General features: G+C 42.4%; 1 protein-coding gene across 1 annotated transcript; it reads left to right on the forward strand.

Annotated features, from left to right (window-relative positions):
- The first annotated feature begins 3427 nt into the window (after window positions 1-3427).
- On the forward strand, window positions 3428-26438 carry LOC145445062 (thioredoxin domain-containing protein 5-like). The gene is made up of 11 exons (XM_080323158.1): window positions 3428-3679; window positions 5305-5395; window positions 6408-6466; window positions 7714-8023; window positions 11899-12000; window positions 12066-12161; window positions 13257-13472; window positions 22627-22728; window positions 22791-22871; window positions 23725-23940; window positions 25930-26438. Exons 1-11 carry the CDS (start codon window positions 3525-3527, stop codon window positions 26077-26079), a joined length of 1578 nt encoding a protein of 525 aa, XP_080179284.1. The 5' UTR covers window positions 3428-3524; the 3' UTR covers window positions 26080-26438.
- Window positions 26439-27052: the final 614 nt, after the last annotated feature.

Consider the following 27052-nt stretch of genomic DNA (forward strand, 5'->3'; position numbering starts at 1 on the left):
GAGTCCACATTCAAGTCGAAATACAAGCAATTACTATTAATTAAATACAGTCCATCCTCAAGATTCCCGGACCATGACTGACCTATCGATCTCGCTTCCCATGACATGCCGCCCTATTCTTGTCGCATTCTTTTTCCATACTGTCTTCTTTACTTTCATTCAGTGTGCATGCCTCCTTTTTACATCGCCTAGGCCAGAGGTCTCAAACTCAGATGTGCTCGCGGGCCAATTTCCTATTTTTGATGGCGCCGCGGGCCGCAGCACCAATAATAGGGGAATTCAATGTATTTCAAAGTAGGCCTTATTTCCGGGTTTCGAGCATAGGTCTACTGATAACTAGCCTATATTGACATTATATGTCATTACGGAAGTCAAATAGAATCAGCGTTTGATTTTACCTTCGAATGTTGGAACAGATCAATTAGAACTTGAACATAATGGATCTGTGCATTTGGGTGCAATAGCCTAACAATAGAAATGTGCAATCGCCGAAGAATCCGTTGGTGTTACAGCTGTGAAGCGTAGGCTACGACTAGTTAATACTCGCCACATTAAATTGGCGAATATAACATATAGAAAGATACCCAAGATGACACAGGATGTAACCAACTATATACATCAAAGGGGCAACATAATGCCAATGTCGTTTGCCATACCTAAATGCTTGGATATCTAAATAAGCTACGCAACGCAAGCTACGACCTTTTGATATTTTACTATTTCTCCTACCAGTTTAATAGTTTATTCATAGTGTGCTACATGGTGTGGACACAAGCAAATCTCACAGCTCAGTGAAAATGGTTTTTGTCACAATTTCCATTTGGTCAAAGGCAATTTGACGGTAATTTTTGACCGGCTTGTCCTGCATTAGCCTAAATTTGATAAAACGGGTATCAATGGAAAGCTACCACGGTACTGGTTGCGAAAATATAAATTTTATTCTGTTCGTGGCCCTGGAACTCGCCAAAATAAGCCTCAAATGTTGCATTGTAAGTGAGTTTGGTATTGTGACGCAACCATGCCGTCTGAGCAGCTCAGGAGCAAATGCGCACGAGAGCGAGAGGGCTCAATCGCTTGCGTGACAATGGCCAATACGTTTGCAGCTTGTGGTGCTCCTCGCCTGCTCCCAGGCGTCATTGCTGCATCACAATACCAAACTCACATACAATGCAACATTCGGGGCTTATTTTGGGGAGATACAGGACTAGACCACGAATAGAATATATTTATATTCTCGCAATCACTACCGCGGTAGCTTTCGATTGAGACCCGTTTTATCAAATTTAGGCTAATGCAGGACAAGCCGGTCAAAAATGACCGTCAAATTGCCTTTGACCAAATGGAAAGTGTGACGTACACCAATTGCACTGAGCCGTAAGATTGTTTTGTGTCCACACCATATAGGACACCATGGTTTGTTGCGTGCGTGGTTCTACCAAGTCACGGCATTCCGAGTCAGAAAATTCCTTCTCTGATTGTAACGTTTTAAGTGACGAGTGGGCTACGAGAAATTCTACAGACGGTCGCGCTCAAGTCCAAATCACAATTTCCAGTCACGAATCATCAACAGGTCATGTTTTACCATATTAAACAAGTAATGTCACGTATTATAGTTGATCTTCCACTGAGTGGTAAGTATTAGTGAAGTTTGATGAGTAGTTCCAGGCTTCTGGAGTAGTTTTAGAGCGAATTTTAAGTTCTCAAAAATTAGTAGTAAAATATTGTCGAATACTTTGAAATCCAAAATGCCGTCGTGGGCCGCACAAAATGGTCTAGCGGGCCGCATGCGGCCCGCGTGCCGCGTGTTTGAGACCGCCGGCCTAGGCCAATGTGGGTGTCTGATTCCATAGACTAATCCAAGGCGCTTCGACATCTTCCTGTCTATTCATTGTATCGCATTTTTGTGGTGTATTGAACTGATAAAATTGCTAATAAACCAATGATGATGAGTCATTGCAACCCTGAAAACATGAATAGTAGCCCGGATGGCGAAGGATAGTTAACATTACAAACCGGCTGTTGGAGTTGGCACCTTGGCAGCAGAGTCACTCGCGAACAAATATTTCGATGCAAGATAACGATTCATAGGACGTAAGACACCTATATATGCCTTGCCTACTGTAAACCCATATTTCTCTAATTCTAACATCAAATATCCTTCCTTAGCTGCACGTGTGAACAGATAAGATTCAATGTGCTGTTAACAAATTTACGAGACTGCGATACAATGAATAAGTGAGGAAGGTGCCGAAACGACTTGGAGTAGTCTTTAAGATCAGACATCCAACTGGGCCTAGGCGATTTAAATTGAAGCCTGCACACTGAATGAAAGTATAATAATATAATATAAAATGACGCTTCTATCTTCTCATTTTATCCCAATATCTGGTTTTAAACTGAAGAAAATTTTATTGAAAACTAACCAGAACCAAATACTATCGATATAGTTGACATCACCTACATCATCAATTTATACACACCCCATTTAAATTGCCGCCACATAAGCAAAGCAATAAGCTTACCGATACCGGTAACCGGTATAGTCATCATCATCATTGGATTATTAGCAATTTTATCAGTTCAATACACCACAAAAATGCGATACAATGAAAAGACAGGAAGATGTCGAAGCGACAAGGAGTAGTCTATGGAATCTGACACCCACCTTGGCCTAGGCGATGTAAAGAGGAGGCATGCACACTGAATGAAAGTAAAGAAGATAGTATAGAAGAAGAATGCGACAAGAAATAGGGCGGCATGTCATGGGAAGCGAGATCGATAGGTCAGTCGTGGTCCGGTAATCTTGAGGATGGACTGTATGGTCATAGCGTTTACGGCAGACTGGGTTTGGTATAGCGTTGACGCTGTTGTATGCAATGCACCGTGGTATTTTTCGATGTCTTGCTTTTCTGTAAATGCTGAGGTGGTTTGGTTGCTAGCTTGAAAGGCAATGGTGCGCCACTTGTTATTCCGTAAAAGTATCCAATACAGCTGAACATGTTTGTATAAGGGTATAAGTTATTTCACGAATTGACTTCGACTTGATTTTATTAGTGATTCATATGTAGTAGGTATAGCTATAGGTCAGGAACAGTTTTGGTCAGTAACGAAGAACTAGATATACTCTTCCATAGTACTCCAGGAGTCTAGGTTATTCCTACTTGCTTGTAGAAATAGGCCTATTTCAGTGGTTGTTTTTAGACTACTTTCACTACCTCTACCTGATCATTTTTAGGCAAAACTATAACTACTTTTTACACTTTTGAATATGAAAAGTAGAATGTATAGCTTTGTGATCGGTTTGAATCACTTTTATGAATGGAATTGTTTCAAGGTTTACCTGCACGGTACACACAACACATAGGCACTGTGTCTGATTTTTTCAAGTGGCGTATTATGTTGGTGGCACCGGCGATATATCGTCGCTAACATTTCTTTTGCGTTTCTGATACGTGACGATATTTCTTTCAATTTGAGGTTTCATTTAGTGTCTAGGGGTTTAGAGTCATTGTAGTACTTCGGTGATGAAGTCCATTGCCATAGCAGTTTTCCTCTTCTATATACACTTGGTACAAGCATCTGAAGAAAATGAAGAACAGGACCCCTACATGTACAGCGAGTCAAACTTTGACGAATTGATCTCCGCTGAAGCACACTTCATCATGTTCTTTGCACCCTGGTGAGATGGGTCAAGTGGCGTGATTAGTATAGTAATAGATCTTGTGTGATCTGGTTTGAGGTGGGAATTACAAAAGTGCACTAGGCCTACCATACAGATATTGCCTTGATTTGCTTTTTGATCCATGTAATGAAAGTATCATAGTACTCGTAGTCAAACAATCCATGAAAAGTGTTTATTATTACACTACCTATTTGCCAGTATGGAATCGGTGTCCAAGGCACGCAGGATCACGCCGACTTGGTCGCCAGTTGCACGCGGTCACGCCGTCACGGGTCGTTGATTTCATTGAAAAAAAAAAAAATTTTGAAAAAAAGTCAATGTTCTCAGCCACCCCAAATGCTATATTCCAGTTAGTATGTGGTATATAATGTTTTGACCTAATCCTCAAGCCAGGATCTGTTGATTACTGTCTGTTGGTAAAGTACTTGCACCTTACCAGTTGCTAACCATTAGCATCTGATCACCGGTCACTGGCTTAACACAGTCATTTGAAGTCAGTAACCTTGCTTGTCACGCCGCAAAGTTGACTCTGTCACGCGAAAAAAGCTTCTGTCACACAGGATTTATTTCAAAAAGAGGACGGAGATTCCAATCAGGCCTATTTGCTGGACTTTCACACTTGATCTATGGTATCAGCAGTGTTGGGATCAAGTCACTACCTTCGAGTCACGAGTCATTTCGAGTCATTGCTCATTTTGACTCAAGTCAAGTCAAGTGTATCGATTTTCGAAGGTGACTCGAGTCAAGTCAAGTCACTCGATTTTTGGAGGTGACTCGAGTCAAGTCGAGTCAAGTCAAGTCACGAGTCAAGTCACAATTCAAGTCAGGTTGCCTTTTCGAAATATGAGGCATGATTACGTCATTGCATTTTGCTAGCTGTCTGAAATACAGATTTAGTGGTCATTGATTCTGAACCGATGAACGAATATAGAGGTAAATATACACGCAAGAAGGCCCGATATCGCTCACATATACGAAGAACTGCTAAACGACGTTAGTAATTGCATAGCCTCAGTTTATAATTACCAGTCAAAACAGAGAATATAGAAACGAATTCATAAGATGCAATACATTACCCATTTACAAATTGATATGATACAATTCGAGCCTGCGCCAATGGGTAAGGACTATACAAACTGTATTCGAATTCAATTTCAGTAAAACAAGAGGTTTGGAGTTTGGTTAAGGTACGAACAGAGAACAGAAATATACCTTTTGTATTTTAAATTACTTTACTATACTAGTTTACCACAACATAAGCTGTAACCTTCGATCCCTTCGTTTGCGGTCAATTTATTTGTGAGAGAACAATGGAGGTTCAGTAAAACGCACGATCATTGAATGATTGGTCGCTCTCACGGATTACACCAGCGTTTCGCGAACAATCCGGCCATATGCAAGATACAGTGATTTTTATCGACACCGATCACTTGATGACTTGAAATTGACTTGTGAATTTTGCCCCGAGTCACGAGTCAATCCACATTTCTGATGCGCCGAGTCAAGTCAAGTCATTTTAGCAAAGTGACTCGAGTCAAGTCAAGTCATACGAAAAAGGTGACTCGAGTCAAGTCATGACTCGAGTCATCCCAACACTGGGTATCAGTATCATTTTTGTTCAGGTGTGGACATTGTAAATCATTAAGGCCAACATGGGACGACCTAGCTGAGCATTTCAATAAAAAACAAGCCGGTGTCATTAAGATTGCAAAGGTTAGTATTATGATTGCTCTGTGTCTAAGTAGCCAAAATTATTGTGGAGTGTAGTTTATTTGTAGGATTCTATTAATCGCAGTTCAATACGTACTCTTATTGAAGTTTAGCATCATTGCTGTGTTCATCAGAATACAACTATTCAACATCTCTACTGCATGTCTATTTACTTTTTTTTCCCTGCTGTTGACAGACTGACGTACATTCATAGTGCTTATTTGGAGACACATTCCTAGCCGGAGAACGTTACATATCCACGGCATCATGAATGTATGAATAGTTTTCATGGTATGCTGATTTCTGTTTCGTATATTTAACGCCAACCTCTGATGGAACTAGCCAAATTTTCCAAACTTTGTAGCCATTGTGGAATGTGGTTCGTAAATAATGTAACCTTTTTCAGATTGTTTGAATTGATAAATGTAGCAGCCTATCATCCATAGGCTACTCAATATCGCAATTCAAAATACATCTAGGTGGTCAGTAACAAGTCAAAGTGCCGTATCGTACTCGTAGTTTAACAGAAATTTCTTGCATTGCTCTCTACTAGTATCATTAAAGGTTGCTTTCACCACCTCTGGCGAAGTGCGTGTTGGTACCTAGAATCACTTTGACCAGTGGCTTTAATGTGATACTTCTGAATCTGACATGCCAGCTGCTTGTGCTTTCTGGTTATCGACATTGCCACTGTAGTTCTGTGAAGTTGAAAGTTTTGCAACACACAATGAAGTCCGAAATCTAGGTATATCTAAAAAATCCTATCCAAATTGTCCAATGTTATTCTAAGGTTTTTCGTGGTAGATTTTCGTTCGCGAGTATTCTCTTGTTGTGTGGTAGTGATTTGGTAGTGGTACCGTTAATGATGTGTAGCTAATTGTTGTTGACATGGTTGACAAGTAGGCCTAGTTCTTTTCCAACCTACTCTACAGTTTTCAGCATATATATATAACATGCCCTCCATAGGGCGGCTCAATTTGTTTTTGAGTCTCCACCTTCACATACATTTGTCTAGGTGGATTGTACAGTCGACAGAAAGGTGTGTTCGGACAACGGAGTGACTGGGTATCCAACGTGAGTATCTAAATACTCATGCCAGAACAGCTCTGCAAGCTACAGCAGCTGGCTACTTTTTATGTGACATTTTTTCGAATGGAATCGCTGTTACGTATTCCCGGGAAGAATGGGTAGAATAGTTTTGAATTCAACTCCACCAGTTAGTAGGCCTACCTACCCGTTTCGTTTTTTTTACCGAATTTCACCTATATAATTGCTATCGTTAGTGACATTTTCTCTCATATCCTCGATTGAATTTCATCAGTTAAAGTGCTTACTCAGACAGCACTATGGAGGGTTTTTGTGATCACGTTTTGCTTCACTCGAATTGCGATGACAATCGTGAATTCCGTTGCGAGGCTGCTTTTTTATATTCTCGTGATAAGTGGTAACAATAATGTTTGCAAAGTCTTACTTGCACAAGCAGTGCAAGCAGGCAAAAACTACTTGAGTACGATACTTTAGATACAGAAGTACTGCGTTACTGATTATTCAACTGTAGGCATAGCAGAGGACCAGAAGTACTCTGCGGCATTTTCCGGAAAAAGCTACATGAGAATAGTATGGTACGACACGAGCCAAACTTGCAGTACAAACATTTGCCTTATTTGCTTATCAGAATGAACTCTGTTTTGGTTTTTATTGTATTTCTTTCTAATTTGGCATCTATTCGAATTCCTAGTTTTTGCAAATTCAGTAATTCTAATTCTAATTGACTTGACTCATACCCTGAAGCTTGATTCCGAACAGGCCAAGGCCATGCATTCTGCCATTGGCAAACATTTGTTAAAAGATTATGTTTGCGTCTAAAATAATCGAGATGACTGATTCCGTGTTGTCAGGAGAGGCCAACCAAACTTACAATTGTGTACCTTGGAGTCAACTTTAATAAAAATACGCAAACCTAGTCTGTGCCTACGGAAGGAGTTAGTGTAGGCTGCCATCTAAAAATGGCACACCGAACTTATGCAATCTCTTCGCCTCGATCCTTCAAAATTTCATGCCGGCGACGATATGATTGTTGATATACAGTGTTCTTTCCAATTCTCTACTAGTCAATGACGATTACCCTCTGACGAGTGTCAGTCGAAAATATTTGGGCATATTTCAATATGAATTTATTCTTCAATTGTATATTGAAGCTATGTACATCCAAGAAGCTCTTCAATTTTGATTCTGATCAGATTTGGTAAAAAACTCTGTAGTTACAATTCTAAATTCTTTGCCGAGCGTATTGACTACGGAACTCCCTCTATTTTTGGCAGGCTGAAGCTTTTCGTGCCTGGTAACGAAGCAGTGCGCCACCGTGGCGGTCGCGATCTCCAAAGCTTGAAGACTTTCGTGACCCAGACGCTGCGCGAAGGCGGCAAGCCCGCCCCGGACCCGGTGGAAAAAGACGAAGCCGCCGAAGGCCTGCACGATCTCACCTCGGAAAGCTTTGACGAACACATCGCTCACGGGAAGCACTTTGTCAAGTTTTTTGCGCCGTGGTGCGGCCATTGCAAGAGACTGGAGCCCGCGTGGAAGCAGCTGGCCGCAGAACTGAAAGATAGGACCGACGTCACAATCGGACGGGTGAGTGCATGGCAACACTCATCCTTGCCGCGTTTGCGATCTTTATCAGAGGTTATAATGCAGGAATTTGGGTGCACGACACGTTAAATTTATCTTCTTGGATTACCAAAATTGAATGAATTTCACTTCCAAATTACCGTTGCATCCGCTGCATCAAATGACTAGGGATGTGGAAACCGAGTACCTGAGTGACTTGATTCCGAATTGAGTAGTAGACTTCGAGTTGAGTATCCTTTCATTACGGCGCCATAAAAGTGAGAATGATCTGGTAAGTTAAAATATGCACGTTTTGTGCATCCGAAGTTAAAATAATGCCAGTTCTATATCTCATAAAGATAATTTGCTCTTCTTCAGCTTCCATTGTATCAGACTCTACCTTTTTCCATTACACTTTGCGACAATAATGTGAGGTGATCATCACTTCCCAAATATGTTTTATTTCCACTAACGTACATAGCTTTTTACTACCTGTATTGGAGGCTGTACTGCGACCAGACATGGGGTAATCGCGATTAGTAATCGTAATCGATTACGGCGATTACAGCATTTCCAAGTAATCGTAATCGCAATCGATTACATTCGAAAAAATTCCAAAGTAATCATAATCGTAATCGACTACTTCGCATATCTAATCGATTTCTTTGTGTAATAACGATTACTTTTTATTTGTACAAGGACCATGACTTAAACTAGGCATTTCTCAACAAGGAAGCGATATTATATCACGTTTATTGATAGCACCAACGTCTTATTTTCAAACGCCACTGCTCATTATTACGTCAGAAGTATTGGCTTTGCTTATCATTGCGTAAGAAGTATCCACATATAGTAAACAGATATCCGATGGACAATGTACATCACATTGTACATTGTAATGTGATTGTAAAAACACCCGCTCGCTTTGGATATGAGATCTTCAGTGCAGTACAGACGTCACTCCTCGCAGCGGGCAAATAATCACCACTCTGCCTAATTTGACATAGTAACTTATTAATTGATGTTTAGGTAATGGGTATGCTTAATTAAACGCAGTTGGACCGTTGTTGTTTGGCGAGCCGTATGCCTATGTATCTGCGTACGTACACCGGAAATCGATTTGAAATCTTGTACTACTAAGATGAGACATTACGATTTTTACACTGAAGCAATAAAAACGAACAGCTGCATTTATAAATCATAACCGAGCCTTTCTGTCTCGTAACGGCAGCTTGCAGCATATCTGTATTACATGGAAGCCAGAATTTCATGTTCACTTTATCTTTTTCTCATATGACTCTATTTGAAACGGGCGCCAATCGTTATTTTCCAATTCTTTACTCAATATTTGGACCTGCGCCATAGCCACCCGCTTATGCACCATGTTAGTGTGGGTTGTAGAATCAGGACCACAACAGCAATTCGTTCCCCCACTCCAAACGTTGGTTTCGGGATGGCTCCCATAAGGTAGTCAATTTTCAGGTTGATGACTGAAGTTCGTTAGTAATATTGATAATTACATAATATTATTATTCATTTTCAATACTCTCCCAGCCACCGATGTCCAGATTTACCGGTCGAGCTGCGAGCTCGTAATTTATATTTATAGCATCTGATATGCGGTTATAATTACATAATTGCATGGCGTTTGTTATATAATCAAAAGATATTGTAGTCACCCAAACGTGTAGCAGACTAAAAATGTCGTGGGACACACACACAAATTCTCATGCATTCATTCCCCTGAGGGTGCCCGGGTTGCATCTGCATTTTGGGGTTCAGATTGGGAGGACATGACTATTCATCACGTCCATCCATCGTGGCTATTGACAATTAACACATACCTAAAGTTTCGGCGTAAGACTTTTTTGGTAGCGCACGTCGTGGAATCACATGTTGGCTGAAACTGCACCGGCCTTTTGGTGCGGTAATGACGTGCACCGAACTTCCTATTGCTATAAAGTAGACATGCTTTTTTGCTTAAGGGTAGACGTATGCATTTCAGAAACAAGGTATCTACAGAAATTAAATTGCGAAGCTTGACGAAAATTTTCATGTTGATTAAATTTCTCGAAAATAATCTACAATTTATGTTGATTTACGAAATACTTTTGATTACCCTTCAAGCTCGCTCCAGGACCGTAACTATACCGCACCCCAAAACCCTCCAATGGGGGGGGGGGGTATAGAAATTGTCAGTTCGGCGTCGGCCATTACCGCGCCACGACGCATCAATACATACGAAGTGCAATACGCAACTCCGATAAGTGTGCAAGAACGATAAGCAGCGAAAAAACTCGACCTACTGCCCTTATGCTGTCCGAAAACTTTTATATGCATACAAATATGTTCAATTGTCCATAGTAGCCTATAAATGACTGGCGTCAAATGTTCCTGTACTGACAATCTGCAAGAAAAGTGCCACCCCGCAGAGAAAAAAAATTTGCCAGTGAAGAAATACCAATTTGAGATCGTGTGCTTCTTTTAGTTTAATAGGCTACGTTTGGGCGATTTTAATATCATCTGACATAGCAGACAGGAATACATGAAATAACAACGGGCCCACCCGAATATGTTCATTGTTCAATTATTATTTACGGGCCCGACATTTTCCCAGGCAACAACTCACTTAGCGCTACCGGTAAATCTGATTACATGGGCAGAGAGAGGATAAAAAAATTATAGCAGTATATATGCAATTCCCAATAATATTGACCGAATCAATATTGAATTATATAAAATTATAAAAAAATTCTGATCCCCCGGGTGCCCAAGACAAATGATTTTTTGGTGGGGGGGGAGAGGGACGGAGTGGTGTTTCGGCCCTTTCTCCCTCACCATCATATTAGGGAGTTTGGGGTGCGGTAGTTACGGACCTGCCAAGAATGCAAATCGGTGGGTGCGATAAATGGTCCCATATAAAGTTGAGCAAATATTATGACGTAACAAGAAAATGACTTATCATCGATAAAAAGGTTGTTTTCAGGCCTTTTCATCGTAATCCTTATATTGTCTTCCAATACATTTTCTTGGTTTTCTAAGCAAAATGAATGTAATCGTGAGTAATCGCGATTACTTTGCCAATGTAATCGTAATCGTAATCGCAATCGATTACATTCATGAAGTAATCACCCCATGTCTGACTGCGACCAATTGACATTTCAGGACTCGCACGATTGGAAAATAGTTTATAAACTATAATTCTCGTTGATAAATCAACTTTTAGTGGAAAGGAGAATATAATTACAGTATGCGAAGGAATGATCTCTCACTACTCGACTTGATTCATTACAATTAATCAGGGTTGTAATGACTCGAGTCATGACTCGTCTCGAATCGTGGTTTTCTGATGATTCGCCTTGACTCGAGTCATTTTCTCAGACTCAGACGGCTAAGACCAACATTTCATTGTAATTTCGAAGAATAGTAAAGTAACCACACTGTTGGGATTTCGTCTATTGGTACTGGTACTTGAAAATGCGACCAGAAACTGCTAAAAGTTAGGAAAGTTAGTATATTATAAATGCAAACCATTCGATTTCACCAAACAGAGTTCTGAAAAGTGGATTTAACTAGCCTTTAACTGGAAACTGATCGATCAACATCAACACAATGACTTGGACTCGGACTCGACCCTCTGCTCGCTGTCTTAGACTCGAATTTGACTCGGTGACGAATGGACATTGAGTCGACTTGACTCTTAGTCGAGCTATAAAAGCGAGATTGACTTGTGACTCGGAGCCTTGTGACTTGGCCACAACCCTGCAATTAATACTCGATTGTGATTTGAGTACTGAATCAGTTTGCCCATCGCTGCAACTGGCCGTACTGTTGATTCGTTAGTCCCAAGTCCCTTTGTTTTACTGCTGTTGCGGTTCCTAACCAGATGCGCATTTCAGGTCGATTGTACCGTTAACAACGCGGTATGCGAGTCAAACAAAATCCGCGGCTATCCGACGCTAATGTGGTTTGAAAATGGCGCAAAAGTGGAACAATATCAGGTGACAAGGAACTTTGGCTTGGCTCGGTTCCGTGCCGCCGGTTTAAACCGTTATTTTACCCACAGGGCGGAAGGTCGATTGAAAACCTTTTGAACTCGGTTTCGAAAATGACGGGAAAGAAGCAAGAGCTCACCGAGGAAGAGGAAAAAGAAATTGTCGAGGTACGAGAATTCTTTTGTGCGTCCATTAAGATTGTGTACGAAAAGGAATTTAGCTTTTCGGCTGTATCTGTAATTGTTTTTGCGGGCGGGATTACAACTACTGCTTGACCGATATCACATTTTTGAGCCAATAACCCCTATATTATATTCAGCCGATATTGAAAAGATGTGGTATCTCGCTTATGGTGCTTTTCCAAAACTCCGGACCTTCTATTTGATTTTCACAATAGATATCTAACCTACGGATAGATCTTTTTGGAGGTACAAAACTTCAATACATAATTGAATAATATATTCATATTGAAATGAACCCGAATATTTTTTCTGACAGAGTGACAGTGGTCATGGGTAATTGTCAGCGAGTAAGAGAGAATTGGAATGAACATTGTATATCAACAATCGTATCACCTAATAGATACGAAACACTAACTGTACAATCGTGCGACCAGATTAAGCTAGAATTCGGCATCGCGAAGAATCTGTGTGCCACAATAGGTCACTGTTATGGTCATTGCATTTCGACGCTCTGGTTGTCCGAAACCAGTGCGACAGTAGCTTTCATTTGTGACGACTTTTATGAAATTTTGTTTTTGGGTCACAAGCTTTAACACACCAACACAGAGGTTCTTAAAATGGGGTCCGTGAAGGGGAAATACATCATCAAGAAACCACAATTCAGATTATTCTTTGAGACGGACATCGTATGACTGTGACTACCTTGTCTAGTCATTAGTTTATTTTAAGCTCGGAATGGCCGAAATAGAGTTGAGCTTGATGAGATGACCTTCCAGTTATCGGCTTCTGACATCTTGTGGGTGCGAGCAACCGACATCAAAACTTGGCTGGTTCCGCGATCAAAAAGTTTAAGTTTCTCAAACTGCAGCTATAACATTACCATATCTATGTGTTTACGAAGCTACCTGAAATTGCTATCTTGAGCGGACTGTCCAACTGTGCAGTCACATGCTGCGCATCTATCCGTATGTTAGGTATCTATAATAAATTTTACCCTGCCTGTACTTGAATGCAGTTTTCACTGCAACTTGAATTAACTGTCATGCAGCTGAGTGTTTATTTTTTTTTTTTTCTCAACAGCTGCCAGTTGATGAGAAAGCTGATGCTGTGCAAGTAGAGCCTGTCATTGAGGGACTTCACGAACTGACCGACGATACCTACGAGTCGGCTGTCTCTGGCGGGGACGCCTTTGTGATGTTTTTCGCGCCTTGGTGCGGTCACTGCAAGCGGATGGAGCCGGCATGGAAAGATCTGGCAAAATTCTTTGCGGATAGCGACGACGTGAAGATTGCTCGGGTATGTGGGTAGATGGATCATTTTGGCATTACCCTTGCTGTTCTCGTTTAATAGCAAGAGTTTTCCGTTTGGATAATTGTGCAAAATTGCCTACATCTTGCGCTTTGCGTCACGATCTTGTCATCTTGCTGTGACGTACATCAAATTGAGAAATTTTGATATCTGTGCGTTATGTATCTCCAAAGAGTTGTTACAGTATACCTGCGAAAGCGTATACTGGCAATATATACATCATATGCAAGTTCATCAACGCTGGGGAAGCTTGTCTTGTTCACTTTGATAACTCATACGCAGCACAGCTGGAGCAACAACACGCACAGCACAGAGAGGATTTGAAGCAACAAGCGATGAAACAAGCAAAGCATGACGAAGCAATGGCAAAAGTCATGACAGAGATGGCGCAATCAACGCAGAGGTTGGGTCCTGGTGCGTCAACATCTGAAGCTACCGCTCCCAAGTTTGATTCGTTCATCAAATCAAAAGAGAAATGGGACCAATATCTGCAACGATTCAACCATCACCTAGCAATTTACAGCATTTCCAACATGGAGAAGAAAAGAGCGTGTCTACTCTCATGGGTCGGACCTGAAACGTACTCGCTCCTACGTAATTTGTTTGGGGCTGCTGATGTCAGTGCGCAATCCTTCGACGCGTTGACTGAGAAGTTGTCTACACACTTCAAAGACTCCATTCATGTGCAAGCTGCCAAGTACGAATTTTACAATTGCAAAATGCAGCCGGGACAATCGTACGCCGATTGGATCGCCACTCTACGCGGAATCTCCAAGGATCGCAACTTCACATGCTCAAGAGAAGGCTGTGATCAGAGCTACGTTGATGAGCTAATGCGCGATCTCATCATTGAAGAAACGCCGCACGCGGATGTGAGACGGCATTGTCTAACGCAAACCAATCCATCCCTCGACGACGTTCTCAAAGTAGCCGCAACATACGTGAGAACGCTGGAAACTGATAGGGTTATCCAAGGCGAGAGTAGCGGTAAAGACACTTCCGTCGTCAACAAAATTACGGGAAGTTATCAGAAGGGGAAACAACCTTCCAAATCCATCCAAGGCAAGTTCCCTGAAAGACTGAAATCCTGCAGCCGCTGTTTCATCGATCACCAGAGAAAAGACTGTCAATATCGACATGCAGTATGTCAGAAATGTGGTCGTAAAGGTCATATCAAACCTGTGTGCATGTCATCCAAACCTAGTATCACGCAACAGGTCACATCTGTCAATTTCTGCTCAGGGCCACTCCTCTCCTTCGACATCGATCAACTATATCGACGCGTAGGAAACCAGCTCTGGATCTACTCCAGCATCAACGGCATTCCGTTGCCGACACAGTGGGACACTGGTGCACCCTCCGCCATGGTGGGATTGACTGGGTACAAAACTTTGGGCTCTCCGAAACTCTCAGCATACCATTGCTCTTTCGTAGCGTACGGCGACAAGCCTTTGAAAGTGAAAGGTATTTGCACTGTAACTGTGCAGGTGGGTTCTGAAGTTCGAGTTGGCTTAAAATTGGTGGTTCTCGACGAACACCGTGGGCAAAACATTTTTGGTCTCGATTGGAGCGATGCTTTCTCCATGACCGCTAAGGGAACGTCTGCTTTGGATGCAATTTCCTCGCAGATGGTCAAATCGCAATCATGTAATACTATTGACATTTGTGATTCGAACGACAAATTGGTAGCTTTCCAGTCCAAATTTCCCTCCGTTTTCTCTAATGTATTAGGACGATGCACCAAGACAAAGGTGACAATTCACTTGAAACCTAATGCCAAGCCCGTATTTAACAAGCCACGTCCTTTGCCTTTCGCAAGGCAAATCGCTGTTCAAACCGAATTGGATAGATTAGTCAATCAAGGTATCCTCGAACCAATCAATTACAGTGATTGGGCAGCACCAATTGTTGCCGTCACTAAGTCTAATGGATCAGTACGCATTTGTGGTGACTTCAAAGCATTGAATCGACAAATTCAGATAGATCAACATCCCCTGCCCTCCTTGGATGAAATTCTTCACAAGTTACAGGGTGGTTGTATTTTCACGAAAATTGATCTTGCCGATGCTTATTTTCAGCTAGAATTAGATGATGATGCGAAGAATTTGTGTGTCATCAACACGCAATTCGGTCTATTCCGTTATCGACGCATGTGTTTCGGAGTCGCATCTAGTCCCGCAAATTTTCAACGTTGTATTGATGCCATGATCGCCGGCTTACCCGGTGTTGCTAGTTTTATCGATGACATAATCGTTACTGGCATTGATGAACGCGATCATTTTCGCAACTTATCGCTACTCTTTGAGCGCCTCACCGAATACGGTTGCACCGTCAACTTCGCTAAATGTGAATTTTTCAAAAGTAGTATCGAGTACTTTGGTCACATAATCGACAAAGACGGCAAACGCCCGTCTCACAAATCCGTTGAAGCAATCAAACAGTTGCCTAAACCTCAGGATGTTCGCCAGCTACAGGCATTCCTTGGCAAAGTCAATTATTATCGCGCGTTTATTCCTAATTTCACGAATAAGGCCGCTGCATTGTACCGTCTTCTTCAAAAAGACGCGAAATTCATTTGGGATACGGACTGTCACGCAGCTTTTCGCATTCTCAAAAACGACGTAATCGACGCTACGCAGTTAGCTCATTATGATGTAAACAAGCAGCTCATTTTGTCAACTGATGCTTCTCAATTCGGAATTGGCGCTGTCCTCTCAATCGAGCACAATGGCGAAGAGAGACCGATCGCGCACGCATCCAAAACACTTTCCGATTCGCAAAAATCCTACTCTCAAATCGAGAAGGAAGCTCTGTCAATCATTTACGGAGTCACTAAATTTCGTCAATTCTTGTATGGTAGAAAATTTACGCTCGTAACGGACCACAAACCGCTTTTAGCTATTTTCTCGCCGGACAAGAAAATTCCCGTGATTACAGCGCAACGCTTACAGCGATGGGCACTAACGCTCATGGCTTACCAATACGATATTCGCTATAAACCGACCAATCAGCATGGAAACGCCGACGGTTTATCTCGCCTACCAAAGGGTTCAGACCCCGAGTTTGACGAACTGGAAATTCGTGAAAACGCGGAGATCGTTCACGCTATTAATATGGCATTCGATGGCGTGCCGTTAACTCGCAATGAAATTAGCGACACGATCTGGAGTACAGTTGAATGAAAAGACACCGAGAGAACAGAACACAGGGTATAAATACAAAGCACGACACACGAGGAAATAATGATTGGCGGTAATTACTAATCCTAGACAAATAAGAGACAAACGATACCAACGTAAAATGCACGAACATAACAGTCCTCCCCTGTAAGTTTAAAGTACAAGGTAATTTTACGTTGGCCGATAGAAATCAGTTTGGGTCCTAATTCTAAGCGGATAACGTCTGCCCGACGATCGAGCAGGACTAGCTGCAGGACGTTGTGCCCTATTCCTGGCCAATGGTTGCTCAGCTTGTGACTGTTGCGGCTGAGCAACTTCCTGTGTGGCTTTATCATGACCAGTGGAAATCAAGCGTGGTTGGAGTTGGTTTTTGTGCCTCCTCCAATACCCATGATCTGTTTTTATAATGTACACAACACGCCCCAGTATTTCCGTCACCACGCCAGCAACCCACTTTGGTCCGCTTCGGTAGCTACGAGCGTAAACCGAGGAACCAATCTCGAAATGAGTGACTGATTGTCTAGGCGTAACGGGTTTCGATCTATCGAAGGGCGAGCACAAACTCAACAAATTGCGCGGCTGTCGACCATGTAAAATCTCGGCAGGCGTTTTCCAGTCTATGCCCGGGTGCGGTGCACATCGGTACGTAGCGAGATTGTTATGTTCTAGATCTTGTTTGAACAATAACTCAATGCGACGAGGTTGCAATAAGAAATCAGTATATTGTACAGCAGAATAACTATAAGACAGGCGACACGATCCAGAGTTCAGATAAATGAAAGACCACGAGATAACAGAACACAGGGTATAAATACAAGCACGACACACGAGGAAATAATGATTGGCAGTAATTACTAATCCTATAGAACGAAAGAGTTGTACGACACTAAAACGTAAATGCACGAACATAACAGTCCTCCCCTATAAGTTGAGAGGGTTGCCCCCATTTACGTAGGTCTGTAGAAATCGGTTTGCTTTCTGTTCCTGAGAGGATAACGTCTACCCGACGATCGAGCAGGACTAGCTGCAGGGCGTTGTGCCCTATCTCTGACCAATGGTTGCTCAGCTTGTGACTGTTGCGGCTGAGCAACTTCCTGTGTGGCTGTATCATGACCAGTGGAAATCAAGCGTGGTTGGAGTTGGTTTTTGTGCCTCCTCCAATACCTATGATCTGTTTTTATAATGTACACAACACGCCCCAGTATTTCCGTCACCACGCCAGCAACCCACTTTGGTCCGCTTCGGTAACTGCGAGCGTAAACCGAGGAACCAATCTCGAAATGAGTGACTGATTGTCTAGGCGTAACGGGTTTCGATTTATCGAAGGGCGAGCACAAACTTAACAAATTGCGCGGCTGTCGACCATGTAAAATCTCGGCAGGCGTTTTCCAGTCTATGCCCGGGTGCGGTGCACATCGGTACGTAGCGAGAAGTGTTTGGAGCGCGAAGTTGAGATCTTTTCCCCCGTCGCAATTTTTTATTAATCCAGCTTTTAAAGTCTGGACGAAACGCTCCGCTTCCCCGTTCGAGGCAGGGTGAAAAGACGGTGATACGATATGGCTGATTGCCAAATTAGAGCAAAACGTATCGAATTCATTCGATGTGAATTGCGGCCCGCCATCCGTGACAATTGTTATGGGCAAGCCTTCGATAGAGAAGACTTCCCTCAAAGCGTTGACTACACACAAGGTTGTGGTAGAACCGACATTCATTACTTTAACGAAAGGATATTTCGAATGCGCATCGACGATGACAAGAAACATTTTATTGTTTATTGGACCTGCGAAGTCCAAGTGAATTCGTTCAAAGCTTTCAGAAGTTTTAGGCCATTCGCGATACTGACGATCAGGCGCTTTCATTACCTTACGGCAAGCGTCGCAACTCTTAACGAGATTTTCAATGTCGCGATTAATTGAAGGCCATGCGATGTAACGTCGAGCCATCTGCTTCATTTTCGCGATACCCCAATGTCCTTCGTGCAACAATGATAAGACTCGCGAGCGAAGTGACTGCGGAATTACTACGCGCTGAAAACCATCAATATTGAGCATGACTATGTCTTCGTGCAGAGAAAGTGAATGTTTGCGAGTCGAAAACCAAGAAAAATCATCAATGTGCGTCTTTGGATTCCAATTTCCATGAGTGACAGATAATTTCACTAGTTCCATGGTTTTGTCTTTCAGCGTCGCGTCCCGAATTTCATTGCGAGTTAACGGTAAGCCATCGAATGCCATATTAATAGCGTGAACGATCTCCGCGTTTTCACGAATTTCCAGTTCGTCAAACTCAGGGTCTGGACCCTTTGGTAGGCGAGATAAACCGTCGGCGTTTCCGTGCTGATTAGTCGGTTTATAGCGAATATCGTATTGGTAAGCCATGAGCGTTAGTGCCCATCGCTGTAAGCGTTGCGCTGTAATCACGGAATTTTCTTGTCCGGCGAGAAAATAGCTAAAAGCGGTTTGTGGTCCGTTACCAGCGTAAATTTTCTACCATACAAGAATTGACGAAATTTAGTGACTCCGTAAATGATTGACAGAGCTTCCTTCTCGATTTGAGAGTAGGATTTTTGCGAATCGGAAAGTGTTTTGGATGCGTGCGCGATCGGTCTCTCTTCGCCATTGTGCTCGATTGAGAGGACAGCGCCAATTCCGAATTGAGAAGCATCAGTTGACAAAATGAGCTGCTTGTTTACATCATAATGAGCTAACTGCGTAGCGTCGATTACGTCGTTTTTGAGAATGCGAAAAGCTGCATCACAGTCCGCATTCCAAATGAATTTCGCGTCTTTTTGAAGAAGACGGTATAAGGCAGCGGCTTTATTCGTGAAATTAGGAATAAACGCGCGATAATAATTGACTTTGCCCAGAAATGCCTGTAGCTGGCGAACATCCTGAGGTTTAGGCAACTGTTTGATTGCTTCAACGGATTTGTTAGACGGGCGTTTGCCGTCCTTGTCGATTATATGACCAAGGTACTCGATACTACTTTTGAAAAATTCACATTTAGCGAAGTTGACGGTGAAACCGTATTCGGTGAGGCGCTCAAAGAGTAGCGATAAGTTGCGAAAATGATCGCGTTCATCAATGCCAGTAACGATTATGTCATCGATAAAACTAGCAACACCGGGTAAGCCGGCGATCATGGCATCAATACAGCGTTGAAAATTTGCGGGACTAGATGCGACTCCGAAACACATGCGTCGATAACGGAATAGACCGAATTGCGTGTTGATGACACACAAATTCTTCGCATCATCATCCAATTCTAGCTGCAAATAAGCATCGGCAAGATCAATTTTCGTGAAAATACAACCACCCTGTAACTTGTGAAGAATTTCATGCAAGGAGGGCAGGGGATGTTGATCTATCTGAATTTGTTGATTCAATGCTTTAAAATCACCACAAATGCGTACTGATCCATTAGACTTAGTGACGGCAACAATTGGTGCTGCCCAATCACTGTAATTGATTGGTTCGAGAATACCTTGATTGACTAATCTATCCAATTCGGTTTGAACAGCGATTTGCCTTGCGAAAGGCAAGGGACGTGGCTTGTTAAATACGGGCTTGGCATTAGGTTTCAAGTGAATTGTCACCTTTGTCTTGGTGCATCGTTCTAATACATTAGCGAAAACGGAGGGAAATTTGGACTGAAAAGATACCAATTTGTCGTTCGAATCAGAAATGTCAATAGTATTACATGATTGCGATTTGACCATCTGCGAGGAAATTGCATCCAAAGCAGACGTTCCCTTAGTGGTCATGGAGAAAGCATCGCTCCAATCAAGACCAAAAATGTTTTGCCCACGGTGTTCGTCGAGAACCACCAATTTCAAGCCAACTCGAACTTCCGAACCCACCTGCACAGTTACAGTGCAAATACCTTTCACTTTCAGTGGCTTGTCGCCGTACGCTACGAAAGAGCAATGGTATGCCGAGAGTTTCGGAGAGCCCAAAGTTTTGTACCCAGTCAATCCCACCATGGCGGAGGGTGCACCAGTGTCCCACTGTGTCGGCAACGGAGTGCCGTTGATGCTGGAGTTGATCCAGAGCTGGTTTCCTACGCGTCGATATAGTTGATCGATGTCGAAGGAGAGGAGTGGCACTGAGCAGAAATTGACGGATGTGACCTGTTGCGTGATGCTAGGTTTCGTAGACATGCACACAGGTTTGATATGACCTTTACGACCACATTTCTGACATACTGAATGTCGATATTGACAGTCTTTTCTCTGGTGATCGATGAAACAGCGGCTGCAGGATTTCAGTCTTTCCGGGAAGTTGCCTTGGATGGATTTGGAAGGTTTTTTCCCCTTCTGATAACTTCCCGTCATTTTGTTGACGATGGAAGTATCTTTACCGCTACTCTCGCCCTGGATAACCCTATCAGTTTCCAGCGTTCTCACGTATGTTGCGGCTACTTTGAGAACGTCGTCAAGGGATGGATTGGTTTGTGTTAGACAATGCCGTCTCACATCCGCGTGCGGCGTTTCTTTAATGATGAGATCGCGCATTAGCTCATCAACGTAGCTCTGATCACAGCCATCTCTTGAGCATATGAAGTTGCAATCCTTGGAGATTCCGCATAGAGTAGCGATCCAATCGGCGTACGATTGTCCCGGCTGCATTTTGCAATTGTAAAATTCGTACCTGGCTGCTTGCACATGAATTGAGTCCTTGAAGTGTGTAGATAACTTCTCAGTCAACGCGTCGAAGGTTTGCGCACTGACATCAGCAGCACCAAACAAATTACGTAGGAGCGAGTACGTTTCAGGTCCAACCCATGAGAGTAGACACGCTCTTTTCTTCTCCATGTTGGAAATGCCGTAAATTGCAAGGTGATGGTTGAATCGTTGCAGATACTGGTCCCATTTCTCCTTTGATTTTACAAACGAATCAAACTTGGGAGCGGTAGCTTCAGATGTTGACGCACCGGGATTCAACCTCTGCGTTAATTGCGCCATTTCTGTCATGACTTTTGCCATTGCTTCGTCATGCTTTGCTTGTTGTTGCACCATCATTTCTTGCTGCTTCGCTTGTTGTTGCGCCATAATCTCTTGCTGCTTCGCTTGTTGTTGCACCATCATCTCTTGCTGCTTCTCAAGAATTTTCAAAATACCCGATTCCATGATTCCATTCGTCGCAGAAAAAACTTTGAATCCGACTTCTGACACCAATTGTTATGTTCTAGATCTTGTTTGAACAATAACTCAATGCGACGAGGTTGCAATAAGAAATCAGTATATTGTACAGCAGAATAACTATAAGACAGGCGACACGATCCAGAGTTCAGATAAATGAATGACCACGAGATAACAGAACACAGGGTATAAATACAAGCACGACACACGAGGAAATAATGATTGGCAGTAATTACTAATCCTATAGAACGAAAGAGTTGTACGACACTAAAACGTAAATGCATGAACATAACACTTGTCCCTAATAAATGGATGCTACTTGGTAAATTTGGAAAATTTTCAAACTTTATGTGAGCCACTCGCGAAGCAATTGGGGATATTGAACACTACGTTGCTCTAATAGTACGGTATATATTTTGCATTTACATAGCTCCACCATTATTAGGTCACTCCTTTGTGATATCATCGAACCTGGAAACCTGCGAAAAATTTGCGTGGGACCCGGCCGCTATGTCTTGAATCAGATAAGACCGTAATTGCTTTAACAACTGAACAAACACCCCCTTTACTGCGAACTGCAGTAGCTGGTTATGTTTTCTCGAATTGTACCATTTTTGTTGTTACGGTATGGTCGTTTTGTGTTACTCACAAAGATGCACCATGTAGTTTACCAAGTGGCTGGGGACCTCCAATACAATAATAAATGTACGCGACGCGACCCCTTGACCAAATCTTCTTGTTAAAACTACATCTCCCACCTTCATTCTCTACTTCTGCTTGTGGCAGTTATTGTACGTCTTTTACTGTTACTGAACTGTTACAGGTCGATTGCACGAAGCAATCGCAAGCCTGCAAGTCCAACGGCATCCGCGGCTATCCGACTTTGAAATACTTACGAAACGGCGAGGAAATCGAGGGCAGGCCGGTTCGTGTATTTCTCTCTTCTCGGTCCTAAAACAGACAGAGATACATCGTTGCCTGTTACAGGCCGGCCGAGATCTCGACAGCCTCATAGCGTACGTGCAAGAACATGTGGATGGCTTGCAAAATGCTGAAGAAGAAGACAAGGTAAGAAGGCACGATTGCAGATGTGGTCGATAACCAAGTGCATCACTTATTCAGAGTTTTTGAGTCGCTTTTACGTACTTAATTGTACTTGCCCGAGTGGTTATGCTTTTGTAGTGCTTCCAATTTTAGTTGACTAGATTGTGGGCCACTCGCTTTTGAAAGCCGCATACAGTTTCGAACTACTTGAAGTAGAATTAGAATTGACTGACTTTAAATCTACTCAAGTAAGTAAGTAGTTGTGTAATAAGTCGTAATTCCTTTGCGTGGACTGTCGAAATCTGTAAATTGAGCTGTGTGGAAGCTGTAGAAAGCTTGGTTCATATTGATGCATCTCAGGAGATATCAATTTTCGACAAAATATGCATTCGTCTGCATGATGGGATGCAGATGATATTATTAATATGGAAATGCGATACTAATACTTAGTATACTCGAACACCCCGTTTTCGAAAATATCATGGCATGGTGCCCTGCCCCACATTATAAGGCTCGAAATTTAGTCGAAAAGCAATACAGAGAAGTTGTATCGGACACAGTGTTAACACTTTGCGCGATTAGTATACATTCATGAAAAATATGGCAGATCGCAAAAATACCCGGCAGGTGTTGGTTACTGGTTCGCGAAAAGTTCATATACTTTTGCGTACTGGTCAAGATCACTGATGAACATTACACACCCTTTACTGACAATTTGCAAATTTGAAAATGAGTGTTTTCTGAATACCAGTTTAGAAACAGGTCTGCAGAGCAAAAAAGGTTGCCGACCCCTGTACTAGAGTCCCAATGCTGACTTCTTTGACCAATTCTGGCGTCATGACACTGCAGGCATCGTTACCTTTTTTTTTTGTGACAGGGCGGCGCTCGAGAACTCACCGACAAGACATTTGACGGCGTCATTGCCGAGGGCGTGGCGTTCGTTAAGTTCTTTGCGCCCTGGTGCGGACATTGCAAACGCCTAGCGCCTACTTGGGACCAACTGGCGGAGGAGGATTTCGGTGACGTCGCCCGGCCGGTGGTTATCGCTAAAGTAGATTGTACCAAGTATGCCGATGTCTGCACCAAGAATGAAGTGAGTGGTAGGACGTATATTGTGTATGTTTGGCTGGCATGCTGGTTGCCAATGTTATTCAGGGACACGATAGGCTGGTATCAGAAGTGGTCAGTAACAAAGTACTACTGTTGCTTTGTTGTACTAGAGCAGTGCTTCTTGGAGGCACAGAACTTCAATATACAATCGAATATTATATTCATATTGAAATAAACCCGAATATTTTCGGCTGACACTCGTCAGGGGCAATCGTCAGCAACTAGTAGAGAATTGGAAAGAACATTGTATATCAGCAATCGTATCACAAAATATGACGTCATCGGCATGAAATTTCAAACGTGAGACCGTTCAATGCACTATTTTCAGGTGGTACACGAACTCCTTCTGTTGACAGAGTTTGGGTTGGTGTATTTTGATAAAAGTCGACTCCAAGGCACACAAATGGAAGTGCGAACGGTGCTGGCGACGTCATATTTTGTGAAACGATTGTTGATATACAATGTTCTTTCCAATTCTCTACTAGTTGCTGACGATTACCCCTGACGAGTGTCAGCCGAAAATATTCGGGTTTATTTCAATATGAATATACTATTCAATTGTACTGGAGCAGTGTTTCTCAAACTTTTTTGACCGCAACCCAAATCTGGGTTTTACTGGCATCTCTCGACCCAAGCCACTCACATCGAAATTTGCATTTTAATGTTAGCGTACTACGTTTTGTACGGTCATATATGAAATAGAAAGATTTCAGAAAACCAGTTGTACGCAACGCTACTTTAAGAAACATGTGTGACGCACGCGATTTCAAATTGAGGAACAATCGGTATTATTTGGGTCCAACCATTTTGACGACCGGACATATCAATGTCAAAGGTTTTGGACAATGAGCGACGATCAATTTTGGCGAAGGTATTATCGCCACCGCACTTTGCCCATCCGCGAGGGTCGGCTGCGAAATGCCTATGTCTAATAGTCCTGCACCAGCATGTTGCACACCCCTAGACCAATGCATCCCTACAGTCTCCGACGGCGTGAAGCGATACTAAGAATATACCGTTCTTTCACAATTAGTTGGATTCAAAAAAATATTTGGTACGGCATTTACGGCCCCGCTATTTCTCTCTCAGTCTCTACCATATTCCCGAGTATTATCAAATCAGGTTACAGATTCCCAGAGAAGTCAACTTTCCATAACATCACACCAATTTGTGTCATACAAATATCGGCACATTGTTATGATCAAGCCCCATTCTCGCAACCTCGTTTTTGCATGTCTCGCTTATTGGATATAGAACCTAACACAGTGACTTTGAATATGTACGAAATGTCCACCGGATATTTCCAAGAAATTCAGCAAATATTACATATTCGAAGATAGATTGGATCTGAATCCCTGTACTAGAGTATTCTTCACCTACATGCTCTTCTTACTCGTGTGGTTGTTTTGTACTACTTCCATTTCTGCCAATAGGCAAAACTACTCGGTTTTTACATGCCGACTACTTTGACAACCTACGATAGAGTTGTCGTGACGATTCGAATCTTGATTGCATGAAGAGGGTCTTGTACTAAGAGCCTAAATTTCATAAGTATATTAGTATTTTTGCAATGACTAACTATTCTATCGACGTCGCGCCTAAAACCGTTATTGACATTAGCACCGTAGTGCCAGAAATACGCGACCACACATGTGAATATTCTGCTCTGTTTGAAGCAATGCAACAAACATAACCAACCATGGCGAAGATAATTTTACAAAAACTTGATTTTCTCAGAATTTAAAGATTGGACATAAGCTAATGACCATTTGCCGTGGTAGTACTAAGACTGTGTTTGTGATATTCGCTTGTTTAGGTATGTGGCTTAGCATGGTGTTGTTGTCATCATCTCAAAATAAGATTTTTTACGTCATGATTTCTAACTAAAATTATCTACAATGTCCTGATATCAGGCTGGAACAGTGACCCCGCATCAAGGGTGAATGCTAAGCTCGACGCGTCTTTGTTACAGGTGCGTGGTTACCCGTCATTGAAGCTCTTTATCGATGGGGAGAGCGTGGCAAAATACAGTGGTGCACGTAATCTGGACGCCCTCAAGACCTTTGTGTTCGAAACATCAAAGCAAGATCCCACGGACGAGCAACCTCGGGATGAATTGTAGATCACTACACGCTCCCAATAGTAGTAGACGGAATGGAGCCTGTGTCCGAATTTGTGGGGTTTGTGAAGCCGTGGTTGTGATGATATAGATGAAGAGCTTCGTTCTAGTAGAGTGCAATTGTACGGTCGTAGCCTTGCGACATTGATAGATATAATTTGCGTATATGAGGTGAATTGACATGCCCGAATGATTCTGTGATTGTTGGAGTGCAATTCTGTAATGAAGCGATTGCCCTGTGTTAAGTGAAGCAATTCTTTTCTAGACTGTGCAATTCTTTTTAAGAACACTGGTTAACCTAACATTTCATGTGGTGGAGTTTATGGCTGAATTGTTGTCAAATAAGTTGTTGATATTGCTCTGATGGTATGCGTGATGTTTGCTGGTGAGTCAAGTACTATATATCTGCGGTGAAAGCGTAAATTGAGTAAGCCAAGTGTTGCTACTGCACAACAGTGTTGCCGATACATTTGTCTTTCTGATTTGAATTGATGCTTTTTCGGGATTCTCAGTATTACGGATCAAAAGCGCAGTAGTAAGCTACCCATTGCAAGAGAGAATGTACCAGAGCCAACCACTCCACCAATGGTTCCAGCTGTTTCCAAAGTATACAAGTTTAACAAACAAAAGGACAGTTGTAAATACCAGCCAACTCGCCTGGAAAGAAGGTGTTACTAGGGATGGTGCTGATTTTCAGTACACGGGGTGAATCTCGATAGTTTACAGAATGAAAGTGCTTGGGTTACCTGATCTGTGACCAAAATTGTTTGAACTTCAACATTAGTTCGGTATGTTACTCGCTACGTGACAGTGGCAGCTAGAAAGGGAAACTCAACAAAACTGAGATGAACCTTGTAAGCTGATACAAAATTGTTAGCCTATGTTCCACGATGTGGTCAAGTTATGTTTACGACTGATACAATATTTAGGTTCCTTTGTGGAAGATTGTTATATAGGCTACTAAGACCGAAGATTT

This window comes from Botryllus schlosseri, chromosome 8 (assembly GCF_051294905.1).
Source record: "Botryllus schlosseri isolate E-star chromosome 8, Bs_hap1, whole genome shotgun sequence".
NCBI classification, from domain to species: domain Eukaryota; kingdom Metazoa; phylum Chordata; class Ascidiacea; order Stolidobranchia; family Styelidae; genus Botryllus; species Botryllus schlosseri.

Bases quoted from the DNA above. Each gene is read 5' to 3' on its own strand.
- LOC145445062 (XM_080323158.1), top strand. From the start codon at position 3,525: ATGAAGTCCATTGCCATAGCAGTTTTCCTCTTCTATATACACTTGGTA. The intron at 22,729-22,790 runs GTTCGTGTATTT...TGCCTGTTACAG, and splicing joins AGGAAATCGAGGGCAGGCCG to GCCGGCCGAGATCTCGACAG. The intron at 22,872-23,724 runs GTAAGAAGGCAC...TTTTTGTGACAG, and splicing joins ATGCTGAAGAAGAAGACAAG to GGCGGCGCTCGAGAACTCAC.